The sequence below is a fragment of the Sebastes fasciatus genome, chromosome 20, assembly GCF_043250625.1.
Source record: "Sebastes fasciatus isolate fSebFas1 chromosome 20, fSebFas1.pri, whole genome shotgun sequence".
In the NCBI taxonomy this organism is placed as follows: domain Eukaryota; kingdom Metazoa; phylum Chordata; class Actinopteri; order Perciformes; family Sebastidae; genus Sebastes; species Sebastes fasciatus.
Window position 1 is genome coordinate 20238373 of NC_133814.1, and position 15833 is coordinate 20254205.

The window sequence follows — 15833 nt, forward strand, 5'->3', positions numbered from 1 at the left end:
TGGTCCAAGTGTGAAGACAGGAGCAATCTACACCGACTCCCACATTCATTCATCTTTCCCTTTTCTTCTCTCCCACTTCCTGCTCTCTCTGTTTTCCTCTTCTCTCGTCCTATTCCTCGCATGTGTGTGTGTGTGTGTGTGTTCAGGTATCTGCGTCTGTGCTTTGCTGTTGAGAGAGATAAAGTGTTGCAGTGATTTCTAGAGGGATAGCCACAGGCAGCCTCTGAACTTGTGTTTACTACGAGGGCGGGTGTCTTTATCTGCTGCAGATAAACCGACACACACAATCCCCTCCAAAATAAAAGAACCCCATAATCATCATTTATCTCTTTAGGTTCCTCAAAAATGGATGTTTGAAAAATTTAACACGCCATTAAAGTTCATTCGGTGTGCGTCTCGCCCAGTTATTCGGAGACTTTTATCTGCGTCGCCGTGGGGACCGCAGCTACAAACAGACTGGAAGAACAACGTTCCATCTGTTTCTGACAAAGGGGAGACGGTGACAGGACGTTTAATGAAAACTGACAGGAAAGTGTGAACACGGTGACAATACCTTTGATTTGTACACCCGCGGCTGATTCACACACACAACACAGCCTCTCTCTGAGTGTGTGTGTGTGTGTGTGTGTGTGTGTGTGTGTGTGTGTGTGGAGTATCCCAGCGTGGTAAGGAAGATTTGTGAGCACCTCAAGGTGCATGTGTGTAGCAGCCTAACGTGTGCAGCATGCAAGCAAGATTTGTGTGCATGCGTAGGTGTGTGTGTGTGTGTGTGTGTGTGTGTGTGTGTAGCATCCCAGCGTGGGCTCTGCTAGCTCAGCACTTTCAGTCAGCCAATTAATTACAGAGAAGCACTGGAGACAGAACAGCGTGTAGAACACACACATCGACACTGCTACACACGCACACACACACACACACACACACACACACTACTACACTACAGCACATTACACACAACACTTTCCTCCACTCAGACACATATTTGTCATCATTGATGCAACAAATGGCTGGAACAGAGCTGCATAGGGCTCGTTCATTATGATGATGTTCATCCTCCGTTTGGTTACTTTCTATCAGCAGCAGCTGCAGGAGCACAACAGTGATTCAACCTGCGGTATAAAAGCTATATTGCTACACACACTGTTTCTAAACACTTATTGTACGGCAGCTCTTTACTGGGAATAAGTGTCTGGTGCATAGTACGTGATGTGGTTTACACAATGCAGGAAGAAGAGGAAGCAACACTGCAGAGAAAAACTATTACAAGTAAAAGTCCTGCATTCAAGTGTTTAGAAGTAAACACGAAGTATGTAGAATAAATGTACTACTTGTGAAGAAGTCATTTGACAAAGGGAAAGAAAGGAATAATGATGGGAAAGAAGGAGAATAAGAAGTTAGTGGTCAGTTTGAGACGATACACAGGTATCATTATACGGCAGTTAATCTTTACTGTATATGAGGGCTGTCAAAGTTAACGTGATGGTAATGCGTTAACGCAAATCTGTTTTAAGACCACTCATTTCTTTAATGCATTAACACATTAGTACCAATCATAGCTTGTCGGGAAGTAGTAAATAATGTTCCATTTACACTAAATTTAGGCGAGGAAAAACTGTCATGGCCATTTTCAAAGGGGTCCCTTGACCTCTGACCTCAAGATATGTGAATGTAAATGGGTTCTATGGGTACCCACGAGTCTCCCCTTTACAGACATGCCCACTTTATGATAATCACATGCAGTTTGGGGCAAGTCATAGTCAAGTCAGCACACTGACACACTGACAGCTGTTGTTGCCTGTTGGGCTTGAATTTGCCATGTTATGATTTCAGAATACTTTATGATCCTAAATTTGTGTTTCTGGACAATATTTGTCATTGTTTTGTGTTATTAATTGATTTCCAGTAATAAATGTATACATACATTTGCATAAAGCAGCATATTTGCACACGTGTTGATAAGAGTATTAAATACTTGACAAATGTCCCTTTAAGGTACATTTAAAAAAAATGTGTGATTAATATGCGATTAATCATGATTAAATATTTTAATCGATTGACAGCCCTACTTCATATCTATTCTATATTTAATGAAGCAGATACTTGTCTGTGTGGGATCGCTGCTTTTGTTTCTCCTTTTTTAGAAACAAGTAATGAAAAGTAGTGGTTGCAGTGGTTACATAACCCCCTGCAAGAATCTCCCCTGCTGTGTTTAATAGGAGATAGGTCTCTCTCCTACCACCAGGTATATACACAAAATAAAAGATGGAAGAAAAGAAGGGAAAACAACAAAACACATATGCAGTGTCATATGAGTTTATCTGAGGCTTTGTGTCATGTGACATGTTACTCTAGCTGTTGGATAAATACTGTGTCTTCTTCTGAAATGTGGTGGAGGAAATGTAGAAAGAGTCCCAAAAGGGAAACACTCAAGCAAAGTAGTTGTACCTAAGTGTGTGCACCAATTGCAGTAAATGTACTTCAGACCCGACCTCTGGTTTACATTTCTGACAAAAATGTTTGTGTATTAAGTAGGGCTGTCAATCGATTAAAATATTTAATCATGATTTATCGCTTGATTGTCCATAGTTAATTCCGATTAATCACAACTTAATCGCATATTTTTTATCTGTTCAATATGAACCGTAAGGGGAGATTTTTCAAGTATTTAATACTCTTATCAACATTTGAGTGGGCAAATATGCTGCTTTATGTAAATGTATGTATATATTTATTTCTGGAAATCAATTAACAACACAAAACAATGACAAATATTGTCTAGAAACCCTCACAGGTACTGCATTTAGCATAAAAAATATGCTCAAATCATAACATGGCAAACTGCAGCCCAACAGGCAACAACAGCTGTCAGTGTGTCAGTGTGCTGACTTGACTATTTCTTGCCCCAAACAGCATGTGATTATCATAAAGTGGGCATGTCTGTAAAGGGGAGACTCGTGGGTACCCGTAGAACGCATTTTCATTCACATATCTTGAGGTCAGAGGTCAAGGGATGTCTTTGAAAATGGCCATGACCGTTTTTCCTCACCAAAATTTAGCGTAACTTTGGAGCGTTATTGACCCTCTCTCGAGACAAGCTGGTATGACATGGTTGGTACCGATGGATTCCTAAGGTGTTTCTAGTTTCATATGATGCACATATCTTCAGCTAGCTAGCTTTAAAACTGAGCCCGCTACAACCTCCGAAAGATCAATTGCGTTAACGCATTATTATCACGTTAACTTTGACAGCCCTAAAAAAAAAAAACTGCGATAACCACCTCGGCAGAAGAGACGAAAGAAAACAGCACCGCCAACACAGCAGAGTAATGGGTGCTGCTTAAGGTTTACAGTAAAACCTCCATAAAGCCATTAGAGGACAAAGAGAAAGTGTTTTATTTACCTTTAAAGCGCAGAAGATACACGAGTCCTCCATGCACTTGTGTGTGGTCAGCTGTCGAAAGCTTCTGCGGAAGATGTCGAGATGCCACAGAACCTGAGAGACAAAACGCACATTTACACGGAGAAAAAAGCAACTGGATCATTTTTAACGGGATGTACTGTATATTGTAGTTAGCCATAAAAAGTAATGTTTTGTTCCACTGAGGCCTTTTTGCCTTCTACTGTTCTCATGGCGTTCATCCTCTCTTCGGTTGCCCTCTCTTGTTCTTTCTCTGAGCAACAGCAGTTTGTTCAAACTTTAATGTGTTTCTTGAGTCCTATGGATGAGTTGTCGTCCTGTGTGTTTCACAGAGGAAAAGGACCGTCCAGGCTCTACTTGTAGTAGTTAATATTTTAACTTCCTTTATCAACTTGTGTGTTTTACATGATGCTTTTTTTTTTTTTTTTACCAGGATCATGCTTGAGCTATAAGTATGTAAAGGAATGTACTTTTTTTTTTTTTATCCCTATGGTAAACCACAAGTCTCATTTACACATTAAAAAAGCGAACTAGATCAGTGGTTCCCAAAATGGGTACCACAGCACAGTGGGGCGCCTTAAGGACAGGCCAAGAGGGCCACAAGATTAGTCCATTTCTATCTTTTTATCATAACGTTGTAATAATGTTTCACAACATAAAATCAAGGCAATATTTACTTATATTAGCTACAACTCTCTGTCATGTTTTTGAAATAGAAAATAAGCAATAAGCATTGTAATCATCACTTTTAAAAAACCCTGTTAAATATGCAGTTATGCCGTAGCTGAGACCGGTGACATGACAGCTCGTGGTGGCCGGTTGCCATAGTAACACAACATGCTTTCTGGGTGCACAGCAGTCACCAGACAGAGCCAGCGATGGAAAGACTTGAAAGGAAAAAGTTATTTTTGCCGCGGTTTAAAAAAGAAAGTTTGTGAACCACTGATCTAGATACATTATCTGGATGTCAAATGTCAGATGTTGCTGTCAAAATAGCAACGCTTTCTTCTGGAACTGGTGAAGCTGCTCTGTAATATTTTCAATTTCGGTTCTTCATTGGTCTTGATTGATTTCATCTGCATATAAGAGAAATGCTGCAATCCTGGTGTCAGTTGCATAAACTTGATTGAGGACTAGTCTTGGCCTTAGACTGGTCTTAGATCGTCAGGTTAGACTATAGTCTAATTAAGCCTGTCTGTTGCATAAATATTAAGACTGACTTAATTTGAGGTCGGAAAGTTATCCACCTCTCCACCACCACCTTAAACTATTCAACTGTTTATCCATTAGTACTTTTATTTAACTTTTTCAACTGTTTATTCATTACTTTTAGTTAACTTGTAGCTAACTATTTCAACTCTTTATCCATTACTTGTAGCTGTTTATCCATTGCTTTTAGATACTTTTTAGCCAACTGTTTATGCATTCATTTTAGCTAATTTTAGCAAACTATTTCATCTGTTTATGCATTACTTTTAGCTAACTATTTCAACTGTTTTTCCATAACTTTTTGGTTTTTTTTGTATCATAGTCTTTAATTGTTTCTGAACATCTTTAATGGTTGTAACGTCTGTTGAATTTATGCTGCTTACCTTTTCTGTTATTTTCTACCATAGGGTACTTGGTGTTGCTGTTGCATTCGCCATTGCAGTGTCTTATTTCACCCATAATGCATTGCGTGACAGGCTATCTACTGTAAGTCAGTCTTACATTAGTCACTCATAGGGAAGCTTTATGCAACAGGTACATTTAAGTGTCTATAGCGATGATTTAAAGTTATATTTAAGACAAAGACTAGGTCAATTTTATGCAGCTGGCCCCTGGTCTATAGATATAGTTAACTAAGGTTTATTCATGACTTTAATCTGATGTTTTGTCTAACTTTGGATGCTTTGGACAGTAACTCACATCACATTGTGGAAAAGAAATTTCCCTGTAGCTTTAAAAAAAAAAAAAAATTTGTAACCTCACATTGAATCAAATGACTTCCTGTAACGTGAGATGGTTGCAGAGAATAAACACCCCAGTCTGCAGCTCCGTGTGGCTTTCAGCCATTTCCAGCTAATTGTTTTTCCCAGCAGCTCCCACCGAAGTGTGTTTTCTACTTTGTATATATCCAGCAACAAAAGAGTCAGAGGGAGTGATTCAGTGGGACAGATGGAAAGAAAACGACCAGCACAAAGCAAAAAAGAAACAAGGAAGAAAACTATAAAGAAGTGGTCTGCATGAATCCTTCTCTCTCTCTCTAGTGCATAATTAGAGGAGAGAGCTCTTAGTACCTTCATCCAGCATCCTGAAAGATAATATTGACACAACACTGTCCCTTAGGCTTCGATCTAACTGAGATCTGCAGCACACACACTTACAGTATACAGTTGTAGGCCTACATGCACGCAAGACTCACACACACACACAAAACCAATATGTACAGTATGGCAACCTTAGCAATACCAGTCTGCACTGTGTGTGTGTGTGTGTGTGTGTTAAGGAGAGAGTGATAGGTGGAGGAAAGAGGGGGCGGAGGATGACAGACTGCATGCTGACGCTAGTGTATGCGCTCTACCTTTTCCCCCCCTCTCCGTTTCCCCTCCTCTCTCTCTGTAGTTTATTTGGTCGTGATGAATCGGCTCCCTGCACAGCACTGCAGCAGCCACAAGGAGGGCACACTCTCTCCATGCCCATCTCTCTTCATCAGTATCACTATCTATCCATCTCTTTTCCTCCTCCCTCTAAACACATCCCTCTATCTCTTTCTCGGCTCTTCTTTCATTTGTATCATTTGTTTTTTCCCCCCTCCCTCCCTCCACTTTTAACTTCTCTAGTTTTATCTGCAGGAGCATCTCAGAGAAAAGAAAATACAGTTTAACTATCAATTAGGGCTGCAACTAAAGATTATTTTCTCGATTCATTGATTAGCTGTTTGGTCAATAAAACGATAATTTAAAAAAAACACCAATCAGCGTTTCCCAAAGCCCAAGATGACGTCCTCAAATGTCCACAGCTCAACGATATTCAGTTTACTCTCATAGAGGAGTAAAGAAACCAGAAAATATTCACATTTAAGAAGCTGGAATCAAAAACTTTTGACTTAAAAAAAAAAAAAAAGTTACTCAAACCGATTAATCAATTATCAAAATCGTTGGCGATTAATTTAATAGTTGACAACTAATCAGTTAATTGGTTAATGGTTGCAGCTTTATCAAAAATGCAATGTGTTGGAAACATACACGGAATAGAAATGTACCTCATCAGCTCGTGTTTTTAGGAAGTCGTCGTCTAGCTGCTCGTTGTCATTGTAATTTAAGTTACAGACAAATCTAACCAATGATGCTGGAATTATTGGGATTATGAGCTCATATCTGTGTTTTCATGTTTAAAGCAGTGCTGCCAAGATATTTAAAGTTACAATCCTTAAGATTTTCATGAAATCAAATCCCATTTTTTATACGATTTATAGTCTGCATTTTGTTGGTCATTCAATGTCTTTACATTCGGTAATTACTAGCGTTGTCAATCGATTAAAATAATAATAATAATGATGATGATTATTATTATTATTATTTTTATTATTATTATAATTATAATTTTAATATAATAATAATAATAATAATAATAACAATAATAATAATTGCATGATTGTCCATAGTTAATCGCAATTAATTGTAAATTAATCACACAATTTTTCTCTGTTCAAAATGTACCTTAAAGGGAGATTTGTCAAGTATTTAATACTCTTATCAACATGGGAGTGGACAAATATGCTACTTTATGCAAACATATGTATGTATTTATTATTGGAAATCAATTAACAACACAAAACAATGACGAATATTGTCCAGAAACCCAAATTTAGCATCATAAATTTTCTGAAATCATAACATGGCAAACTGAAGCCCAACAGGCAACAACCGCTGTCCGTGTGTCAGTGTGCTGACTTGACTATGACTTGCCCCAAACTGCATGTGATAATCATAAAGTGGGCATGTCTGTAAAGGGGAGACTCGTGGGTATCCATAGAACCCATTTTCATTCACATACCTTGAGGTCAGAGGTCAAGGGACCCCTTTGAAAATAGCCATTGTAGTTAGCTCAAGTTCGGAGGGTTATTCAGCCTCTTTTGTGACAAGCTAGTATGAAAGTATCTTCACTCTAGCATTATATTGCTATTCAAGAATAGCAAACTAAAAAAGAATTTGACACACCGTTTCTGTCATCAATGATTGTAAACATTGTTGTCACAGTGAGCAGATTACATCAGCTGATTAGCATCAAATGGCTTTTATATCACAAATCACATTCAAACAACCAGCCACCAGTTGTATTCAATTAACACAATAAAGGTATCTATCTGATCTGACAAGCTCTCTCTGCCTCACACTGCTGATACTGGATGTGCTGGTTGATTCCTGCCCTCCACGACCTCCTACTGCTCCTCCTGTTCCAGTCTCCTATTACCTCCTTTTCCGGTGCATTTCGTGTGACACATGATACTGCTGCCATGGCAACAATCAGTTTCCTAATTCTGCTGCACTTTTGACTTCTGTTATCAGCCAGTGGGTTTTGTCACAGCAGACATTTTGACTTGTCATAGTAGGAAACACACCGGTGTTATTAATAGCATTCGAGTGTCCCAGTAAGTCTTGACAGAGTGACAGTGAGACAGCATGTTAGAACACCCGGACCCAGAAACTGAAGCAGCTGAATGGAATTCAGCAAGATACTGGCATCATATGAAACTAGAAAGGCAAAATAAGGCTCCAGACTTACGCTAAATTTGGCGAGAAAACCTGGCATGGACATTTTCAAAGGGGTCCCTTGACCTCTGACCTCAAGATATGTGAATGTAAATGGGTTCTATGGGTACCCACGAGTCTCCCCTTTACAGACATGCCTACTTTATGATAATAACATGCAGTTTGGGGCAAGTTATAGTCAAGTCAGCACACTGACACACTGACAGCTGTTGTTGCCTGTTGGGCTTGAGTTTGCCATGTTATGATTTGAGCATATTTTTTATGCTAAATGCAGTACCTGGGAGGGTTTCTAGACAATATTTGTCATAGTTTTGTGTTGTTAATAGATTTCCAATAATCTATATATACAAACATTTGCATAAAGCATCATATTTGTCCACTCCCATGTTGATAAGAGTATTAAATACTTGACAAATCTCCCTTTAAGGTACATTTTGAACAGATAAAAAATGTGATTAATCACAATTAACTATGGACAATTATGTCATTAATCGCAATTAAATATTAACAACATTTCCTCATTATGTTGAAAATGTGATCTGTTCAGAATTAAGTTTCCTTCAAAACATATTAGTTGTATATAAATATAATTTCTAGGAGACAAGTGGTGCTGCAGTGGAGCCCTACAGCTGGAAACATACAAATACTGTTTAATGAAAATGATTTGGCCTTATTGGTTAGTCTGCTGTCCCAAAAACATCAGAAATGATTCTCTGTTTCATTGTAGTTTCTGTGACACTGCATGTACCATACTGACTGTATCTTTGAGTCTCTTTTGCTTTGTCAAATAATTGCAACGTCTACTTATTTCTCAAAGGTTTTCCTCTCTGCGGGAGATTGTAAAAAGTAAACGTATGACTGTTAAACTTACGATTAGCTTTTAAAATGTGAAGACAAAATGTGAGTATAAATGAACGCTGATTTTTCATTATTAAATATTGTTTTCTTACTGCTGCTGCATCAAACACACACACACACACACACACACACACACACACACATACACACACCGCTGGATGAGTGAACCCATGTGTTTCTGCTTCATTAAAGCCTATAACACCTTCAGCTATTTTATTTTTTTACCTGTGTTTACACAGTGGAAAGTTGCTGAGCGTGTGCAAACACTTCACCTCACAGCACCTTCCTTGGCTCTCATTAAATTTCACACATTCACACAAAACAAGCACCGTTGCTGCTGCTGCTGCTGCTGCTGCCACCCAGCAGCTCCACTGCAGCAGCGGGGGGTTAACTGCCTTGCTCAAGGGGCCCTTAAAGGCCAGGAGGCAGCAAAGAGTGTTTCTCTTACTATCAATAAGTGCAAAATAGTTGCAGATTCATTGACAGCAATTTTGAATAGATTAATCAGTCATTTTTCAAGTAAAAACACAAAATATTTGATTGGTCAATAAGTAAAGGATAATGAACAGCGAGTCGGTCATTGTTGTGAAATAACTCCCGACAGGGCGATGCGGCATCAAGATGCGAAGCGGAGCATCTTGTATCGCTTATTACACAGCTACTTACTTAAGAAATCAATAATTTGACACAAAAACGGTCCTCCAGAGTCCGACATCAGAGCTGTGTCCATAGCAACGGTCTGTTATACATAGCAACGGTCTGTTATCAAGAAATAACAGACAGTAGAACGCCGTGATTGACCAATCAGAATCAGGTATTCAACAATGCCGTGTAATAATGACAAAATAACAAGTAATCAATAATTTCTAGTTGCAGCTGTACTGCCAATAGAGTGAGTCTGTTCTAAACCTGAACTTTGACCCCTTATCTATTAGGGGTAGGAAAGAAATAGGTCCAGCTATGTTGCTTCATTTGAGTCTATGTGGAAGTAGAAGTAAGATACCGCTTTTATTGTTGTAGTCAGAGTAACGTGACGTCATATTTGTTCTGTATCTGTCAAAAGCAAAACAAACAGCAGTGAGCTGAGAGAAAGTGAAAGTTGAAAGCACCGGAGGATCCGCGCGGATACGACCTGCATCCTCATATTTTACTGCTAACTCTGTCATGGACAGGAAACGTTATCGCATTGCGGTAACTTGCGGTCAAGCCAGCCGCCACGCTCATCTTTGTGGTCAAATCGGCCGACGCTACAACTGTAGAGCACCCATATACTGACATTTATGTTAAATGCATTCAAACGGCCCCGATGGAGCTGACCATGGATGTATGAGAACAGAGCTGACGGGAGAGCTAGAGCTGACGGGAGAGCTAGAGACGGACTTGGCGAAGTTAACGGAAGAATACTACTGTACGTCCGGTTTTCAAAATAAGGTGTTAACAAAGGGAACTGTATAAACAAAATACATATATGGAAATAAGATTGATTGGATTATATTCACAAAAAGTATAAAACATTACATGTCCATTATAAATGAAAAAGAAAATACCACTAATTTGTGAGGGAAATGTCTTTTGTCTTTGATTTTTGGGTTGCTAGAAAAAATGTAATAAATAATTCCGATCAATGACTGATATATTTGACTTCAGGACATCTCTGACTACATACATGCAGAAAATCAAACATTTTAATGTACTAATTTAGATATTTTTCAAATTAAAAGTCCCTAGAAGTGTATGATTCAACTTTTTTCCATGATCTAGTGTTAAAAAACAATAACAAAAATCGCAATAAATCGTAATATCGGATCACAATACTTGTAGAATCGCAATACATATCGAATCGTCTCTCAGGTATCGTGATAGTAGAGGTATAGAAAGAGGTGTATCATCCCAGCCCTAACGCATACATGAATACACACATACACACATACACACTTAGAAATACACGATGAAACAGCTAAGACGCATCGCAGTACTTTAACATCCAGTTTATCCTGTTAAACACCCTCTCTCCTCTGTGTGTGTGAGCATGTGTGTACTTGTGTGTCCTTGAAATGGCCCACTTCTCTCCCCGTTGAAGCGTTGTTGAGGCGTTTTCTTCATTTCACAAATAAACCTTATGTCCTTCACTTTGTCTTTTCATCTATCGCTCCTCCTCTCACCACAAACACTCTTTTTGTTTTTTCGCCCCTACCTTATCAGCCTCTTTAATTCCACTCTTTCTCCCGACAGTATCCCCTGTAGTCTTCTCCTCATACTGTATACTCCTCATCCCTCTTTCTTCTCTTCTCCTCCTTCAGCAACTTTTCTTCTCCTCGTCTATCCCTCTGCTCTCTTCAACTCTCCCCAAGCTTCTGCCCCATCATCCCCCTCCCTCCTCAGCTCACTCCGACCTCTCTCTCTCTTTCCAGCCGGCAGTCAAGAGGCATTTATGTGTGTGTGTGAACAGAAGGTAAGTTTGTGCCAGCTGGAAGTCTTGGGAGGAGGGAAGAGAGTGTGTGTAAAGAGAGAGAGGAGATGCAGCAGTAACAGCAGTAGCAGCAGTAGCAGCAGCAGCAGCAGCAGCAGCAGCAGCAGCGCAGTGTAAGCATCTCCACACAGACTGGATGTCCACGCTGAAGCCAGACTGGCAGCTCTGCCAAAACCCACCGAAACACGCAAACAACCCGTTAATATGGCCCTAATCTCATCCCTGTCCTGCTTAAATGTCAATTTACTGCAGTGTGAGGGGGGGGGGGCATGTGAACAGTGGGTGCATGAGTGTGTGTGTGTGTGTGTGTGTGTTAATAATGCGCAGACAAATCACTACATTGCAAAGATAAAACTTTTTAAATCTTCTCAGTATACAAGTGTGAAGAGTTTCAAGGACACAGCTTCTGTCATTTATGATATTTCACAGGAAACACTATTGCTGTAACTATAAAGCACAATAAGTCTGGCAGAGCGCTGACATCTAGGGCTGGGACGATACACCTATCTCCTGATACGATACTATCACGATACTTGGGTGATGATTCAATATCTATTGCGATTTTTGTTAACTATTTTAACACTAGACCATGGGGAACAGTTAAATCATACACTTCTAGGGACTTTTACTTTGAAAAGTATCTACATTAATACGGTAAAAATGTTTGATTTTCAGCATGTATGTAGTCAGAGATGTCCTGAAGTCAAATATATCAGTCGTTGTCAGGGATAATTTATGAAATTTGTTTCCAGCAACCCAAAAATCAAAGAATAAAGACATTTGATATACAGTTCTCTTTGTTAACACCTTATTTGAAAACCGGATGTAGTCGTAGACGTAGTATTCGTCCGCTAACTTTGCCAAGTTCGTCTCTAGCTCTCCCGTCCACTCCGTTCGTTTTATACATCCATGGTCAGCTCCATCGGGGCCGTTTGAATGCATTTAACATAAATGTCAGTATCTGGGTGCTCTACAGTTGTAGCGTCGGCCGATTTGACCACAGAGATGAGAGTGACGGCCGGCTTGACCGCACGTTACCGCAATACGATAACGTTTCCTGTCCGTGACGGAGTTAGCATGCAGCTTAAGCCGTGATGTCTAGCTCTGCTTTTCCTGTCAATGTATGAAACCCAAAGTGTTTCCATACTCTACTGTATGTGTAGTGTTTACCACTTTGGCTTTAAAATGTGAGGGTGCAGGTCGCATCCACGCGGACCCTTCGCCGTTTTCGCTCGCTGCGGCCGGCTGTGGTTTGTTTTGGTTGACGCATACAGAACAGATATGACATCGCGTTACTCAGACTACAACAATAAAAGCATAACTTCCTTCTACCTTCACATAGACTCAAATAAAGACAATATATCAATTCTGGCATTAATAAATCTAATTCAAAATCGTAAAAAAAAAAAATCGTAATACCTAGGTAAATTGATTTTTTTCCCACCCTGACTTTGTTCATTTTTATCTGTAGAAGCCTGTATTTTCATGTATTTTTAGCATGTAAGGGTGCATTTTTAAAGTGTTAGTACAGTCACAAATATTTTCATTGTGTTGGCTCTGTAATCCAGCACATTGGATTTGAAATGAATCAGTGACTATAACATTAAATTTCAGCTTTAAAATAAGAGTACTCACACCCTCATCAGATAATCAGACTAGGTTGTCTTAGTTTGTTTTTGTCAGCCATAATGTCTCAGAAGTATGTAGCTACATATACATACAAAATACATGGTGGAGAACTGTATAGGGACGGCCATAATGTTTAAATCTTTTGATTTGGGAATCAACTTAAGCACTCTTTCACTACCACAAACTTTCACTACCTGCAATTTCATCCTGATCCCAGTTGGTTAAGATTAGACCTGAGCTGAATAGCTTGGTGGTTAAATAGCATTTGCTCTACTACAAAATTTAAATCATGTTCTTGTTATTTATTCCTACAAGACTGGACTGCATGTGAAAAAACAATAGGGATTAACTGTGAAGCAATGGAAGGTCTGCCGTCTCTTTTTTTCCGTAGTGATATATTATAGCTAAAAAACTAAAACTGAAATGAATTTATGTTCATTTTATTTTATTTTGATTAGTTTTTTAACTAAGCAATATTGTTTCATTTTAGTTTTTCTTATTCCTATTGCTTTTATTTAGTTTATTTCATTTTCTTGCTTCTTTTGAGGGCTTTTTGGTCGGAGTCTGGTCTTCAGCATATTTGGAAAAAGTTTGCACTCACTAAACAGTCTACAGTAAATGGCTCCAAATACTGTAGTTTTAACATTTTTATTAGCAATTACAATTGCGAACTGAATTGCTAATAAACATGCCAAAAATGTTTCGAGCCATCGGACCACAGTGTGATACTTTACTTTTACTTTTAAGAATATAGGTTTGGTTAAACATACCGAACTAGTTGACTCAAGCTGGTGGATTGAGGTCAGGTGAAGCCAGTCTAGACACTACTACAGACCCGCTACATGACCCTAAAAATCTCCATGAAAAACATGTTCCTTCGCTCATACTTGTTTATTGTGTGTGTTTATCCAACTGACCTGCAGAGCGCTGTTGAGGAAGCAGCTGTTCTGTCCCGGCTCGTTGCTTAGGCCCTTGCTGGGTGCGATAGAGGTCATGGTTCTCGGGGTCACCAGCCCCTGCACCCCGCCTACTGCTCCGCCACCCGACGCAAAGTAGTTCCTTTTCCACGACATCACTACCTGGAAGCCCCCGTTTCCACGGCGAGGCGGGGAAGGGGCGGGGCAGCAGACCAAGCGACGGCTTCTATGTCACTCCCATGAGGGAGAACGATGGAGAATGAGAGAAAAGCGGCGGAGGAGGAGGAGTAGACGGCGGGAGGAAGAGGAGGGAGGGGACGGCCGTAGTTCGAGGAGATGCGGTGTGTCTTGGATGGGGATTTGGCACCCATACAACCCTCCCCCTCTCCAGCCGTGTTTTTACTTTAAAATCTGTCCACTTGTTGGAGCCAGCAGTTGGCTTCTTCTTTTTTTAGCTCCTTGGATTAAGCAGTTTGTGTTTGAGGACATGAGAGCGTGTCCTAAGAGTCCAGATTCTGGCAGATAGATGTTGATTAGGCAGCACTGCTGTTCCCATGTGGGGACCCCTTCAATGCCGTCTTCTCCTCTTTCACTTTTCCTGTAAGACACAAAGCCCAACATGTTAGAACTCCTCAAAACAGCTAGCAAGAACACATAAACTTGACAACCCTCACGATTTTCCCTGAAGAGTTTTTCATTGCCCTCTCCCGGTTTCCTCCCGGGGTCACAATTCTCCCGCATTTCTCCCGATTTATGACAAATGTTCACACTTTTTTTCCTTTTCCTTATCTCAACCTGTTTCTGGCGCTGTACAGTGTTTATAAGCCCTACTGTTTCCACCCCGACGACAATAGAGTTACACCAAATGTTGTTTTCTGGTGGAAGAGATGCTCGCGACACAACGCAGTTTGAGCTGCGCTCAACGCACATCACAGCGTGCACCCAAGATATTTGCTGGAGCCAGCGAAAAGCTGTCATGGCGTGGCGCAAGCCGTTGGAAATAACTGGTTTCAGAGCGCGTTGTCACGTTGTGTCAATTTGCGTGCAAATTGCATACTATTTCCGGTGAAATATTACAGTATGCAATGCAAGACACTACGGTGGAATAAATATCCCAAAATGTGATGCGGTAGTGAAGACAACGTTCATAACAGACGTTGACGGACAGCTCTGTGACGTCAATAACGCTTCAATTTAACTGTTCTCACAAACCATCGTTTTGGTCACATGAGGTTGGCACAGGTTACCATGGTTACACGTCTCCAACCGGCAAGGAGGCTCTCAGAAAGTGACGACATAAATTACTGCTCAGTGTGTCAGAAAAGATGCACACTACTGTTTATTCACAGAAAAAGTATGTTGAACGATAGTACACGTATTGAGTATGTAGTGCATAATATGTCATTTCGAACGAAGCCTGTGTGTTTGTCAGCTTGTTTTGATGCTCTTCTTCCCCCTAGTGGCCAAAAATTTATTAATCTAAACATATCCTTGCTTTCGCACCATGTAAATCATCACACTGAACAGTGTAGCACTGCATCAGTGATATGACACAGGGACCGCTTGGAGAAATCTGTTATGTCATTTCATAATCGGTACTTAGGGACATTATCTGGAGCTTATACTGGTTCAAGCATCGTTATGCACAGCTTCCGTATGTGTGTGTGAGGGAGGGAAAAAAAGAGGCAGTCCGTCCGTGTGCGTTTGTGTCACCCTACAGTAAGTGTGTGTGTACATGAAGTTGCATAACACCACAGGGCAGTAGCTAACAGATCCGCAGTGCCCCC

The 15833-nt window shown here is 40.1% G+C and overlaps 1 protein-coding gene across 5 annotated transcripts in view; it reads right to left on the bottom strand.

Annotated features, from left to right (window-relative positions):
• The window catches only part of usp54b (ubiquitin specific peptidase 54b), a 64561-nt gene that overhangs the window by 37475 nt on the left and 11253 nt on the right, over nucleotides 1-15833 (bottom strand). For 4 of the 5 annotated variants that reach the window (XR_012591864.1, XM_074619663.1, XM_074619666.1 and 1 more), the window contains exons 2-3: nucleotides 14047-14644; nucleotides 3401-3493 (exon numbers count right to left, since the gene is read on the bottom strand). Coding sequence is in view for 4 of the 5 variants with exons in the window: in XM_074619663.1 (XP_074475764.1) it covers nucleotides 3401-3493; nucleotides 14047-14202 (249 nt within the window). In the remaining variant the exon portion in view is untranslated. Of the gene's footprint in view, nucleotides 1-3400; nucleotides 3494-11224; nucleotides 11436-14046; nucleotides 14645-15833 lie in introns of those variants that run through there. The other variant, XM_074619665.1, reaches the window with a different exon arrangement.